Source organism: Daktulosphaira vitifoliae, unplaced genomic scaffold (assembly GCF_025091365.1).
Source record: "Daktulosphaira vitifoliae isolate Bord-2020 unplaced genomic scaffold, ASM2509136v1 Scaffold_5, whole genome shotgun sequence".
Classification (NCBI taxonomy): domain Eukaryota; kingdom Metazoa; phylum Arthropoda; class Insecta; order Hemiptera; family Phylloxeridae; genus Daktulosphaira; species Daktulosphaira vitifoliae.
Genome location: NW_026099576.1, coordinates 15594190 through 15608946, shown reverse-complemented (window position 1 = coordinate 15608946; position 14757 = coordinate 15594190). Strand labels below are relative to the sequence as shown.

At 24.5% G+C, this 14757-nt stretch overlaps 1 protein-coding gene across 6 annotated transcripts; it reads right to left on the bottom strand.

The window, feature by feature from the left end:
* Positions 1 to 4493: 4493 nt before the first annotated feature.
* Positions 4494 to 14361, bottom strand: LOC126908568 (high affinity cationic amino acid transporter 1-like). Of its 6 annotated transcripts, none has more exons than XM_050690751.1 (16): positions 14175 to 14357; positions 13694 to 13925; positions 12589 to 12717; positions 12289 to 12444; positions 11978 to 12082; positions 11754 to 11909; positions 11568 to 11692; positions 11403 to 11500; positions 11181 to 11320; positions 11020 to 11122; positions 10371 to 10528; positions 7802 to 7965; positions 7324 to 7432; positions 5357 to 5540; positions 5100 to 5288; positions 4494 to 5009 (listed from the first exon to the last, which is right to left on the bottom strand). In XM_050690751.1, the coding sequence occupies exons 1-14, from the start codon at positions 14187 to 14189 to the stop codon at positions 5455 to 5457; spliced, it is 1776 nt and encodes a 591-aa protein (XP_050546708.1). In that variant the 5' UTR covers positions 14190 to 14357; the 3' UTR covers positions 4494 to 5009; positions 5100 to 5288; positions 5357 to 5454. The 6 variants fall into 6 exon arrangements, with proteins under 6 accessions (XP_050546708.1, XP_050546707.1, XP_050546706.1 ...); XM_050690750.1 differs by having other exon boundaries at positions 4496 to 5009; positions 5071 to 5288; positions 5459 to 5540; positions 14175 to 14358; XM_050690749.1 differs by having other exon boundaries at positions 4496 to 5009; positions 5071 to 5288; positions 5348 to 5540.
* Positions 14362 to 14757: the final 396 nt, after the last annotated feature.

The following is a 14757-nucleotide window of genomic DNA, read 5'->3' as shown; positions in this document are numbered from 1 at the left end:
ACAAAGTGCACGCACAATTTTCTATTATTATTGTATGTTTATTATATGTTTCAAGCTTTATTTTTTTTTCAAGAGCAAGGTTATTATACAAGGTGATTTTTTTAATGCAAGCTACTTAATTTCTCTTAAAATAGTAATTGTGTTAGGAATATAATTTTTGAAATTTTTTAGTTCAAAACAATTGAGATTTAGACCCATTATTTCAAATTTTATTATCATATTAAAATATAGACTGGAGGTGAGATTCCGTTATTACAATATTTATCTTAACACGTTACTTGGCCACATCTATCCTACCACTTAGATATAAAAATGTTAATAACTTTCGAAGAATTGGTTCAAATGTTTTTATCGTACAGTCATTTTTTAAGTTAAATCATTTTTTTATTGTAATCTAGTTAAATTTGTATATTACAATTTAAAAAGGAAACTAAACGCCATTATAAGGTATTCGTTATAAATTCAAAAAAATATTTTATATTTGATAAATAAAAAATAAAAAATAATTTTCTTAACACATTTATTTTATTAAGAGAAATCAAGTGACTAGCATTAATGAATCACCCTGTATTAAAAAACACTAATTTTTCTTAGTTTTGCTAATGATGCTTAGTAGATTCGGGATACTAATCACCTATACACATTTTATCACTTATTTTACTAATACTATAGGTCTTACTGTTACATATTAAATACTGTTTTTATAGAAAACTAATAATTAGGATTATACAATTTCATAAAACGCATATAGCGGATATTTTGAAGAAATATCCACTATATGTATTAAAAGCTCAATAGGTACTTGCTTTAAAATTGTTATTGACCCATCTATCACCCAGTCTAATGTACTTTGCAAAATAAATTTGGAAAATTATAAAAAAATTAAATATTATTAGCAAATATGAAATTTTTAAAATCGTTTTAAAAGAACTAAAAATTATCTTTTATACCATTTAATTGCTTGAATCATTCAAAACTTAAATCTTTGTTGATAATTTCAATTGTATTAGATCACCGTTAATTGAATTACCTATAAATATAGCGTTAATATTTCATCAAAATCTAGTGTATGTGAATTTTTAATTTCTTGGATTTTCTGCTTATATAGCTTTAAATATTAGTTTTAGTCGAAAATCAAAAGGACATTTCTTTTAAATAATCATATTTTGTAATTTTTTGTTCATAAATATTTCGTATTTTTTAATATTTAAAAAGGTCTTCTTCTATCCCAAGTATTTGGGGTCGGCCAACCTTATCCTAAACTTCCACTTGACACGGGAGATCGTGTCTCGTTATCTACGCACACATTAACAATTTTCATATCGCATTAAATAACACCTCTTTTTTCATTTGAACTGACGAGATTGAAGATTTATACCACCGATTTTGAACTTACAACACACCTGGATTGTCGGATGGAATCAAATCTAGCGCGCCAAAATTCAACATATGAAATTATGTTAAATCATAAATAGTTTAATATTAATTTAAGCTTATAACATGTTATTGAACTTGAATTTTATATATCTATACGTTATTAAGGGTTCAAGTCATTTGTGTTATCGTATTTATACGATCTATAATAATACTACGCTATAAATATTGTACAAATTATTAGTTATCAAGCACTTTCTTTGTTATAGCATTGTTATTTGTGTGTACACCCATCTATTATAATTTATTTTTACAGCTTTTATTTAAAACAAATTTAAACGATATGGAAGTTGATGATGTTGCAGATTATGTGTTCTAAATATAACAATCCATGAAAGTTTTAACACATTCATAACGATTGAATGAATTTTTGAAAATAAGTAGTATCAAAGTCGATTTAAAAAAAACAGCATTGTAAAGCAATATGGAATAAGACATACAAACTATTGAGAAATTTGTGTACGCCAACATTGCCTGATGAGGATTATAAAACATGTGATCTATTAAAGAAATATTTTTCTCCGAAAACTAATAATTTTTGGCAAAAGAATTAGCTTTACTCTGCATAGCAGGAGGACACAGAGTTAGTTTCAAATTGTTTGGCTAGAATTAAACAGTTATCTAATAATTGCAAAATTGAAGAATTATTAGATGACATTCTTTCGTACAAGTATGTATTTGAGTTAAAATAAGACAGAGTCAAAGACCATGTTTGCGAAGTGGAACCGAATGAAGAAACAACTGTTTCTAAACTGGTTTAAATCGCTGCGTGCCAAAGAAAGTGATGTACTGAAAGATCGCAACAGCATCAATTTGGTATATAATCAATAGCAAAATTTTGTAACCAGAACGGGTAACAAAACATATTCACATGCGGAGTTGAAGTATTCAGGCAAATTGAGTGGCAGTGCAAAGAGGTCACTCAATAAAGGTTACCAACAATGTCAATCACGACCAGGGTCATCAAACGGTAGTATTCCATGCAAGACTCGTGGAATACCTTACACGAGTATTCAAAGTTGAAAATATAAAGATTATAAGTTTAGACTGTGTAACAAAGGTTGATAATTTACAAATAGTATATCACAATAATAATAGTAATAAAAATAATTTTTCTTAGCATTATTCAAACAATGATTTTGGCAATTTAAACTGTGAATCTGTAATTTTTAATATTAATAGTGATTAATCTTGAGGTTATTGTTAAAAAGTGTGTATTACAACAAAAGTAGATACTGGTTCAGACATAACCGTTATGCCAGACAAATAATTTTTGTTGAATTTTTCTAAGCTCTTTAAATAGTTAAATCCAACATTAAAATAATGGGTTATACTGGTGAAGTTATAAAATTATTAGGTTATTTAGTAATATAAGTAAAAAAACCCAGCACAGGGGGGTCGCGGCACAGTGGTGACGTGGCATAGTTGGATCAAGTATAATGATATCTGACAGTGATTAAAATCACTATAAAAAAAAACGCTTCGATGCAAATCTTTAGATAGTGTTTAATTTTAAAAAATTAGTGGATTATTCCAAAAGCTTCATAAACTGCTAGATCCTTATTAATATCCTGATTAAGATAAAGTATGTCGAATGAAAAAGGGATTATTAAAAAATAGTATTTCCCATAAAAAAATTATATTGATCAATACACTTTTCAATAAGTTATAGCATTATAAAGTTAAAAATGTAAAAAATAAAATTGAGAATTTTCACACAATAATAGCATTTGGTAGCCATTTTCACCGTGAAGACAAAATAAAGTCCGAAATTTTTTTTTTCCATAATAAAGTAGATTACATTAGCTTTAATTTAAGATATATATAAAAGTGTCAGACCTTCCGGAACACTTTCAAAAGTTACGTTGAAAAAGTTCTACTTTCTATATGCATTTTTATGTTTTGAATCCCCCCTGTATTTAGGGAAATGGTCCGATTTAAAAAAACAGTATGTCGAATGAAAGATGTATATAAATACTACTTCTAATGAAAAAATTGTATTGATCCATACATTTTTCAAAAAGTTATAGCATAATAAAGTTAAAAATGGAAAATACAAAATCGAAAATTTTCACACAAAAATAGCATTCGGTAGCCATTTTCACCATGAAGATAAGATAAAGTCCGAAATTTTTTTTTTTCATGATAAAGCATATTACATTAGCTTTAATTTAAGATATATATAAAAGTGTCAGACCTTCCGGAACATTTTCAAAATTTAAGTTAAAAAAATTAATTTTTTGTGAAAAAGTTGTCATTTTAAATCCCCCCTTGTGGGCAGGTTAAGGGTTAAATTTATGAAAAAAATATACCAAATGAAAGGTAATGATATTATGCATCTATATAAAAAAGAATTATATTGATATGTTCATTTTTGAAAAAGTTATGGCACTTTTAAGTAAAAAAAATTGAAAAAATTTCGAAAATTAGCGATTTTTAAATTTGTAATTTTTTTGGAGGTTTCCCCCATTTACGGGGAACGAGGGAATTTTTTTCAATTTTTAAGGGTAATGTCTTTGACTAGATACGATTTGTGATCTTTTGACGTATCATTGAAAGAAATCGGTTCGTTGAGAGCTGAGAAAAAGTGGTAACAGACACAAAAAAAATAAACACATCTTAGTAAAACCAATACCTTCTCAGCTTCGCATCGAAGCTAATATGAAAATGAATTATGTAATAATCTTTAGTTTATTTTTATTGAAAAATGCGCATTATTTCTGTTAAGTAACGACTTTTTATAAGATATTATTTTAAATTTAGATATTGTTTATGGGGTAAAGATAGTTTTCAAAACTTAAAGTGAATAATTTATGAACTCTTAATATTGTCAAGGTAAAATTGATAACTATAAATAGTGAAACATATAAAAATTGTTTTGTATTTTAAAATAAAAATAAAATAAAACAAATATTTTTTTTTTAAGTATTAAAAGTACATTTTACGAAAAACAATTAAAAAGTACACGTAAGTATACGAGTAATTTTTAAACGTGTATACTATACTGTGTATATAGTATAGATCATAAAATAACAATTTGTTTAACACAAAACCTTATACATAACGTTAGTTTAGAAAGATATAATAAAAATTATGTATTTTTTAATTTTATATATAATAGATTATTTATTGTTTTATATACAATATATATGCAGTATACAGCATATAATATCAACTAAAAAAATCAATTGATATGTTAAATAATTAGATGATTGTAACGTTCTTGGTCTCAAATACCTGTTATGCCATACAAAAAAGATAATTATTTTTACAATTGAAATTTAATATTGCGTGGCTATTAATTCACTAAAAGAAAAGCCATTTTCAATAACAATGTCAAAACTCACCAATGAGTAAAAATAGTTCAATTTCGTTTAAATCTAGTTAAAATATAAAATATAAATTAAAGATATATTGAAAATTCTATTATAATATTATATCATTGCACTTTAAAAAGTTATTCCATAAGTACTCATATGTGGTTTCTCACGTAAGTAAAATTTGATATATGTTCGTGAACGCACGGATAAAATGACTTTGTGTTTTCTATTAGTCCACTTGTATCTACATGAAAACTATAAAAAAAAATTCTAGTATTACATTTCTACCTCTAATTAAAAATAATAGCGTGATTACTCTGATAGAAAGAGACAGTTAAACTGCACCTAGGTTATTTTAAAATTACTTCCTCTTAATGGTTGCTGATATACAATTTAAGGTTAATGGTCTGTTTATATGAACCATTATTTCCTAAGCAAAAGATCTACTATACATTATTAGCCTTAACTGTTCAAACGCATCAAAAGACACTTTTCCATTCTCTTGTAACAATTTTGTCGATAAGAGTAAACTAACTATAAAATTATAAATAAAAAATTATATTGTTACAAAACAAATAAATTTCAATATATACAATAATCACTTCTAATCATCGTAAGTTAAAAATTAAAATTTCATAATTTATAAAGAATTAAAAAACTGGAATTTTCATTGACTTATTCACATAAAAAATACATTTATTTACAATTTGCTGACTTCATTTTCTTCTTTTTTTTCAGACGATTCGAGGCTATGTTTAAATCCATATAGCCAGTAGATAAGTAATCCTACAATTTTACAATATTTAAATATCAATATTTTATTTGACTTATAGAATATTTTATAATATTTCATAGTATAAATCATTTACACAAGTTTCTTATTTATGTAATCACAATTAATTGAACATTTACAAGATAATTAATTAAACACTTATAAATGATTTTTAAATCACTATAAGACACCCAATTTAAACAAAAATTATCATAAGTATAAACAGTACTACAGGAATATTTTTTATTCTAGTGAGAAGTAATCTCTCTACATCCCCAACTAAATTTCTAATAAATATAAACTTTTCCGTGTTAAATAAATATCCCCGGAAAGCTAAAATAAACTTTATAAATGTATTAAGTTCAGAGCCCTGATTATAATCAATACTGTATTAATAAGGTTTGAACATTTTAGTTTGATAAAAGGCGCCATTTTATTTTAGCTGAAATTATCAAAAACTTACCCAAAGAGTATATACAAATATTTATTAAATAACTATGGATATACATATATATATATACACACTCTGTATATATGCTGGGCCACTCTGGCCCAGCATCACTGACAACATAAATAACTTTAGATCCAGTTAATATTTTTTTCTAATTGGTTTTTTTAATATATAACATACTTTAGGTCTATAATTATAATGTAATTAATATCATTTTTATAATCAAATAAAAAAATTATAATTTTAAAAATTTAGGAGAACTGTTAAAAAAAAATCCAAAAAAGTTATTTTTTAGAATAAATTTTAAGAAATAATTTGATAAAAAAAATTTTTATTAATGTTTTATAGTTAATTTTCTGTAACATTTTAAATTTGGTAATTTCAAATTTTTCTGTATTTATTCTACGGTATCAAACGCTTGCTATGTTTTATAAAAAAAAGACAGAAGTAAACACAATCTTTTCACATTAAATATGATATGTGTATAGTTTTTTTTATGAAAATTGTTATGGTTCTAATGACTTGCTTTAGATTCAAATAACAATACGAATAATACCTATTACTTATTAGGTAATTTTATCTCTTTAGAGATAAAACTACTTATTCTAATTAAAATTAAAATTTATAAATCAAGAGATTTATATTATACTAAGTATAAGGTCTATTATAGTTATAAAGTTGGTATTAACACGATGATGAGAAATTTGATAAGGCAATCATTACTTACCTCTCTCATTTAAAAGTATAAGTAATTTTCATGGAAAAAGTTACACACCTCCAAACTATAGTAATCATGAAAAGATACTGTTTTCTTCTGTCCTTTTCTCAAAACGTATTTCAATGTTTAATATCGTAAAATAATATATGAAAATTCAAATTTTCATAAACTTTAAAATGCTACAGAATATTTACTACTGAATATTAATAAGATATTTTTTTATCAAAATTTTTCTTAAAATTTACTCTACAAAATAGCTATCTTAGATTTTTTTTTACATTTTATTTAAAATTTAAAAATAATCAATATTTTTAATAAAATGCAAAAAAATGAATTATTGAAATATAATTATAGATCTAACGTAAAACTATTATTTAAAAAAACAAAATCAGCACAAAATATTAACTGAATCAAAAGTTATTGAAGTTGTCAGTGAGTGCTGGGCCACCTGTATATATATATATATAATTTTGGTTGCCACAAAATTCTATATATTAATTTTGATTAAGTGATAATAATACATTGGTATTATTATTATGGTAATATTCTGTGAATTGTCATTTAAATATATGAATGAATAGTTAAAATATAAATTAAAAGTTTTTTACGCAAGTGAGTGTCTACTTACCTAAAATAATCCATACAAAGAAACGTATCCATGTTTTATAATCTAATGTCATCATTAGATAAATATTCAAAAAAATACTAAAACAAGGAATAAGAGGGACACATGGCACCTAAAAAAATATATCAGTACTAAAATACAATATAATAAAATGTAAAATTTAGTATCATATATCAGTAATCCACTTATATAAAAAAAATATTTCAAAGTGATTGAATGATTTGTTCAAAACTAAACCAAAATATCTTATTATGAAAAATTCAATTTTTTTAAATTTATGAACCAGAAATAAAATCGAAGAAATTTACAAAGTTTTATAGAATAATTTTTATTAGAAATCGATTTAATATCAATTTCATTTGTTTGATGAAATATTTTATTTATGTTAAACTGAAAACTGAATTTAAACGTGTTAAAAATAGTTTGGTCCACAAAAGTATAGTTTTCATCATTAGTAATTAAATTAAATAATCATTATTACCTTAAAGTACATATTTTCATCAGCTTGAGGAAGACGATTTAAAAGGCACATGATAAAAATTAACATTACGGCTAATATAACACTAACCACAACAAAATAATTTCTTATGCTTTCATAGACATTAATACTCGTTAATGAACTAGATAAACAAAATGCAGCAAAGACTAAATAGAACACAATTTTTGATCTTTTACAATACATAAATCAGTTAAAACTTAAAAATATAATTAAATTCTCTGTGAAAATAACGTTCAAAGTAACAATTTTTCGAAATAAAATTCAGGTTTCATGCGAAACTAAGAAAGTATTGGTTATGTAATATTTTTTTTTTTGTATTTATATGTCAATGAAATGCTCACCCCTCACTGGACTGATTTTAATCTAGTTCGACCTGTCGTCACAAAAAGTTTAGCTAAATATATCAAAATTATGGTATAGTAAAAAACCCAGTACAGGAGAGTCGCGGCACAGTGGTGACGTGGCATAGTTGGATCAAGTATAATGATATCTGACAGTGATTAAAATAACTATCAAAACAACGCTTCGATACAAATCTTTAGATACTGTTTAATTTAAAAAAAATGTTGGTTTATTCCAAAAGTTACATGATCTGATATTTCCTTATTAATATCCTAATTAAGATAAAGTATGTCGAATTAAAAAAGGATATAAATATTATTTCTTATAAAAATATTGTTTTGATCCATAAACTTTTCAACAAGTTATAGTATTATAAAGTTAAAAATTAAAAAAATAAAATCAAGAATTTTCACACAAAAATAGCATTCGGTAGCCATTTTCACCGTGAAGACAAAATAAGGTTTGGGTTTCAAAATTTTTTTTTTTAATATTAAAGTATATTACATAAACTTTAATTTAAGATATATATAAAAGTGTCAGTATTTCCGGAACACTTTCAAAAATTAAGTTGAAAAAGTTCTACTTTCTCTATGCATTTTTATGTTTTGAACCCCCCCTGTATGGTCCAATTTATAAAACAAGTATGTCGAATTAAAGAAGTATATAAATATTATTTCTCATAAAAAAATTGTATTCATCCATACATTTTTCAAATATTTATAGCGTTATAAAGTTAAAAATACAAAAAAGAATTTTTTTACAAAAATCGTATTTTTTTTATTAACTTTGACGACTGTTTTTACCATAAAAACAAAATAAAGTCCGAAATTTTTTTTTTCATAATAAAGTATATTACATTTGCTTTAATTTAAAATATATATAAAAGTATCAGTATTTCCGGAACACTTCAAAAAGTTAATTTTTTGTGAAAAGTTGTCATTTTATATCCCCCCCTGTGAGCTGGTATAGGGTTAAATTTATAAAAAAAATATACCAAATGATAGGTAAAGACATCAAGCATCTATAAAAAAAAAAAAATTATATTGATTTGTTAATTTTTGATAAAGTTATGGCAGTTTTAAGTAAAAAAAATTAAAAATTTTGAAAATTAGCGATTTTTAAATTTGTAATTTTTTTTGGAGGTTTCCCCCATTTACGGGGAACAAGGGAAATTTTTTAAATTTTTGAGAGTAATGTCTTCGATTAGATACGATTTGTGATCTTTTGACGTATCATTGAAAGAAATCTATTCAGTGAGAGCTGAGAAATAGTGGTAACAGACACAAAAAAACACATCATAGTAAAATTAATACTTTCTCAGCTTCGCATCGAAGCTAAAATGACAATTTTCAAATTTATTTTTTGTATTTTAAACTGTTATAACTATTTTTTGAAGCTTAGATTCTAATGAAATTTTAAAAGAGTAAATCAAAGATAATGAAATTTTTTTGGATATACTTTTTGTCATAATCAAATAACCTATGTATAAGAGCATAAAAGAGACCATCCGCGTGTAAAATTTGTTTTTTCATACTAACTTTAAAAATGTTCCGGTTGGTCAAAAACTGCTAATCTATATGAAATTAAAGATTTTGAAATACACCACAATACCAAAACGTAAAATTTTTTTATTATCTCTCTATTGTTTTACTATGAGATATTGGCCGTCAAAGTTAAAATATTCGTAATTTGAAAAAAAATTATTTGGTTTTCATTAAACAAATAATTTAACCGGAATTTAATATTTTAGTGAAATTTTAAATCATTATAAAATTACAAATATTGAAATTATTGTGAAATTGCACTCTCACTGAAGCGTTTATTATAATAGTAAAGGCGAATCACTGTCATATATAGCTATGTTTATCTAAATTGTTCCGAAACCCCCTGTGCTTGGTTTTTTATTTGTGAAATAGTGTTGTACAGAAAAATCGTAGTATATATTTAAAATAAAAAAACGATTCCATCACTAAAAAAATTATGTAAATACGGAACTCAACGATCAATCAAATAAGAGTATACATTGTTATATGTATTGTTTATTTTGATTGTTATAAAATTTACAAATTGTTACTTAGCACGTTATTCTCGCCTAATTTTCAATTTTTTAATAAAAAAAAAACATGAATAAGAATTTTTTCTCAAATAAAATCAAAGAAATTATTTTCAATAATTACAATTAAAATAAAATAATTTAAAATATACGTACCATAAACCAATATATACACTCTAGAAACAGCTTGAGTATCTGAATTAGGAGTTTTTATGCCTAACAAATTGCACCATTTTATGAGAATACGGTAAATTATACTTCCATTACTATTGTTTAGGTCTATTGTATTTTTCATTTTATTATTGGCTTTGTATCTGAGGGGAAATATCAGCCATATTAATAGTTATTTTGTAGAAAACAAAACTTTTTTCTTTTAAACTTTGTAATATACGTTTACATTTTACTGTTTTATACATCCTCTTAAATAAGTAACTCTCACATGTTAAAACTCGGTAATATAAAATAGAACCTTGGCAACTATGTACCGATACACGGCCGTGCTAGTAGGCTATCATGATTAATATTACATAAATATAACTATTATGATTTACATTGTAATGTAATTGAAATTCTTTTAATGACTTTTAGTTTAAGACTAATGATATAAAGGTTATAATAATGTCAAATTAAAAAAAAATTATGAATTTGGCATTAAAGCTAATCGAATAATAAATATCATTCATAGCTTAATACGTTGAATACTACAACTGTAGAGTTTTAAGATGTGTCAATTGTAAGCTAAGTGCTATTTAGATACTGAAGAATACTTTATAAAATCAATAAATAATTTTATGGTATAATTTACCTGAGCAAAAGTACACATATACAAACAATAGTATAAGCTTGGAAGGTACCAATAGAAGCCATATCAATAAGTTGCTCTAAATTGAATATAACTGCTAATGTACCTGAAAATTTGTTTATTTTCTTAATACGTACTTAATTAAACAGCATATTACTATGTACCTGATATTAAGCCACAAATTACGGAAGATATAAATGGAGTTTTAGTAGTGTTGTTGATGTTTGATAAAATTTGAAACAGGAGACCATCACAAGACATTGCATATAAAATTCTTGGCAATGGAAATATAGCACCTATCAAACTATTTTTAATCATTGTAATATATTTATGTAAAAAATAAATAATTTGATATAAATAAAAAATTATTATTTTTTAGTTCTCACGTAGTTGTCAAGGCAAATATTGCTCCTCCGGAAATTATGTACTTAATAAAAGACATCCCCAAATTGTCATAAATAACTGGCAATGGCGCATTAGAATCCTCAAAAAAAGAAATCTATTAGCAAAATTTGTTTTCAATCTATTTTTTTTTCAGGTTTAAACAATACTTGATCATAATACGGCCACATCATTGTCATTACGATAGCTATGGATACATAAACTGAAGTAATACAAATAAGGGAAATAATAAGTGCTAAAGGAATATTTCTTTTTGGGTTTTTCGTTTCGTCACCTTAAAATAATAAATATAAATGATTATTATTGTAGTTTACAGTAAGTAATTATTATCTTACCAGTAGACGCTATAGAATCAAAACCTATAAAACCATAAAAACATTTGGCAGCCCCTGCAATCACTCCAGACCAACCAAAAGGTAGGAATCCGCCTTCGCCTCCATTGACCCCGGAAGGTATATCACTTTTTTTAATAGTCCAATTAGATATACGGGCTAAAAATTATTTTTTTATGATAATGACTTAAATTATTTTGATAGGAATTACTAATTGTTTATTTTACCAAAATAACATCCAGTAAGTACAACTGTAAGAATAGTAAGCAAATTTAATAATGTCAAAATATTATTGACCCGAGAAGACTCTCTGACGCCCCACGCAACTAACACTGTAATAAATTATTTAAATTAATAAAATATAATTAATTAAGGTATTATTATTAAAAAAAAACAGCATTGTCTAATAAAAGAGAAATAAGCCTAAAGCTATAATACTCTAGTGAAATAATAAATTAAATTGCTTTATTCATAACTTTAAAGTATTAAAACATACTTCTCAATCTACATAAATTATAAACAAATAATTTTCATTTACTTGTTATTAGCATAATACATAAAAATGACATTATATCTGGAAATTCTCCTAAGAATCCCACATGAATAGGAAAATGTTTAAGCATAAATTGTTTTTGTGGATATCCAAGTAATGAGTCAATATAATTACTTGTAGCTTTTCCTATAGAAGCAACTCCTAAAATAGAACGTGTGGTTTTATGAGTAATTAAAACAGTAATATACAAACGTATAGTTATTACAGTAATTTATTATTAATGTAAGTATAGTAATACATTTTGGAGATACAAATTTGCAGTAGCATTACAGTATAAACTCTCACCAATGATATGCTCTATAATTAAATTCCAACCAATTATAAATGCGGGAAATTCTCCTATTGCAACATACGTATAAATGTATGCAGAACCGGCTTTAGGAATACGTCCGGCAAATTCGGCGTAACATAAACCTTAAAACAAAACAAAGACTCATTATTTGCTATTATTAGCAAAACACTAAAATAAGTATAATATGCACATTTAGTTATAACTAAAATAAATAACTTTTAACTTTTAGGAGTTTCAAAAAGATATAAACTAAATATACCTTTAATTAGTTTAATAGTATATATAAATGTAAGTATTACAATTAAAATTAATATAAAATGAAATATATTTGATAAAGACTTATTTTCAATCGATTTTGAATTAATTATTTCGAATTACTGATATAACTAATTAATAAATTATTAATAAATAATTTTTCTCAATTAAATTATAATAGTAGTTAGAACTAGTTCTTTAATAGCTACTTTTAGAAAAATAACTTAATATTATCTTAGAACATTTTAAAAAATTCAGTATTGCTGAAATTTTTAGGAAATTTCTGTTATTATAATTATTTTTATTTTATGATTGTCTTATAAAAGTAAGTGTTAAATAAATTTTATTCTGTATTATCGTTAAAGGCCAACTGTCTGGATTATTCAATTCACGAACGTAGTAAAACACTTATTATAATCATAATTATAGTTATACTCGCCATAGAAAAGAAAAAATAGATGTTTAAAAAGTAATTTATCAGACACTGTTAATAAAGATTTTATAATAAGCGATTATTCTTAATCATCAAACTGTAAAAATCATTATAATTATTTTATTATTTTTTTGTTTTGAATGACCCAGTTGCTACTTCAGATTTAATTAAACACCCTTATGATCTATATCGATTTTAATTCTAAAAATTTTTTCAGTGATCATTGATCAAGTTATTAATGAAATAGTTCCATATATTTTGTGTTTGATTATTATAAATTGTGACAATTATTTTTATCTAATTTTTTAGAAATTTTTAAATAAAAATTTTTATCCTAAAACTCTCTCAACAATATTAAATAATAATATGTGTATATAATTAAAGAAAATATTAAAAATATTAATTGTTACCTGCAAATGAGGATACGACAGCAGCTAATATAAAAGATAAAACAACAGCAGGTCCAGCAAATGTTTTTGCAACAACACCAGCCAATACGTAAACTCCAGCTCCTAAAGTTCCGCCAGTGGTCAAAAGAGTTAAATCGAATAAGTTCAAAGTTCTTATAAGCTTATTATCAGTCGATTCGTCATTTTCTTGATATTTCTTTTTCCTTGTAAAAGCTGTCTTGTAGTTATTTTTCTAAAGTATCAATTTAGTACTAATAATATTATTTTTTTGTAAAGTTGAAAACAAAAAAATTCTGTAGTATAACAATTTTGTTTGAGCTATTTTATAGAATAATGGTTTATAAATGCATTAGTACAAAAAATTATGATAAATATGATAAATTTAAAAAAATGTACAAAACGATAAAAATATTGATCTATATTTATTTTATTATTTCTTAGATAAATTCGAGTTAAAACTGTAAGTTTTGTAAGTAATTACCTTTTCATTTGTCATTTTGAAAAAAAAATTAATAGTTAAATAATATTATCTTTAACAACAAGTAATTAAAATTAAAATTAAAACAACTAAAAACACATGCAAAGATTAATATCAGTTTTTGCAGAAAAGTAAACAGTGAGACAATCATTCCTATTTGATGTATATAATGCATGTATATTATTTTGTATAAACCGGTACTGTTAGTAGGGCGTTGGTTCATAGTTTGAGTAATATTTTCCCCTCCAAAACAGTACGTCCTTGGATCTATCTTACGAAAATGTGCGTATTAGATAACTTTCTTATTATCTATAAAGTATTCTTTTTGTTTTTAATAATATTTTATTATTACTTATTTACTTAATTATTTTTAAATATAAAAATGTCTATTAATATTCCATGTAAAAATGGGATAAGAATACTTGCACGGCCAGTCGTAAGAGGCGACTAATGAGGTCAAGTCGACAGCTGATGTAAAATTTTGTCGAAAAATTTGAGGATACTACAAACCGACAGTACAAGCAGCCGAACATCTGTAAATAAACATTAAACAAGCAATAATCTGGCCACGTTTGCATCAACGGAC

Excerpts from the sequence above, each read along its gene's own strand:
- LOC126908568 (XM_050690750.1), bottom strand. Across the intron at positions 12,718-13,693 it reads TGTCGTATCCTCATTTGCAG|GTTTATGTTACGCCGAATTT; the intron begins GTAACAATTAAT and ends TTTTGTTTTAAG. Across the intron at positions 11,910-11,977 it reads ACTTACTGGATGTTATTTTG|CCCGTATATCTAATTGGACT; the intron begins GTAAAATAAACA and ends AATAATTTTTAG.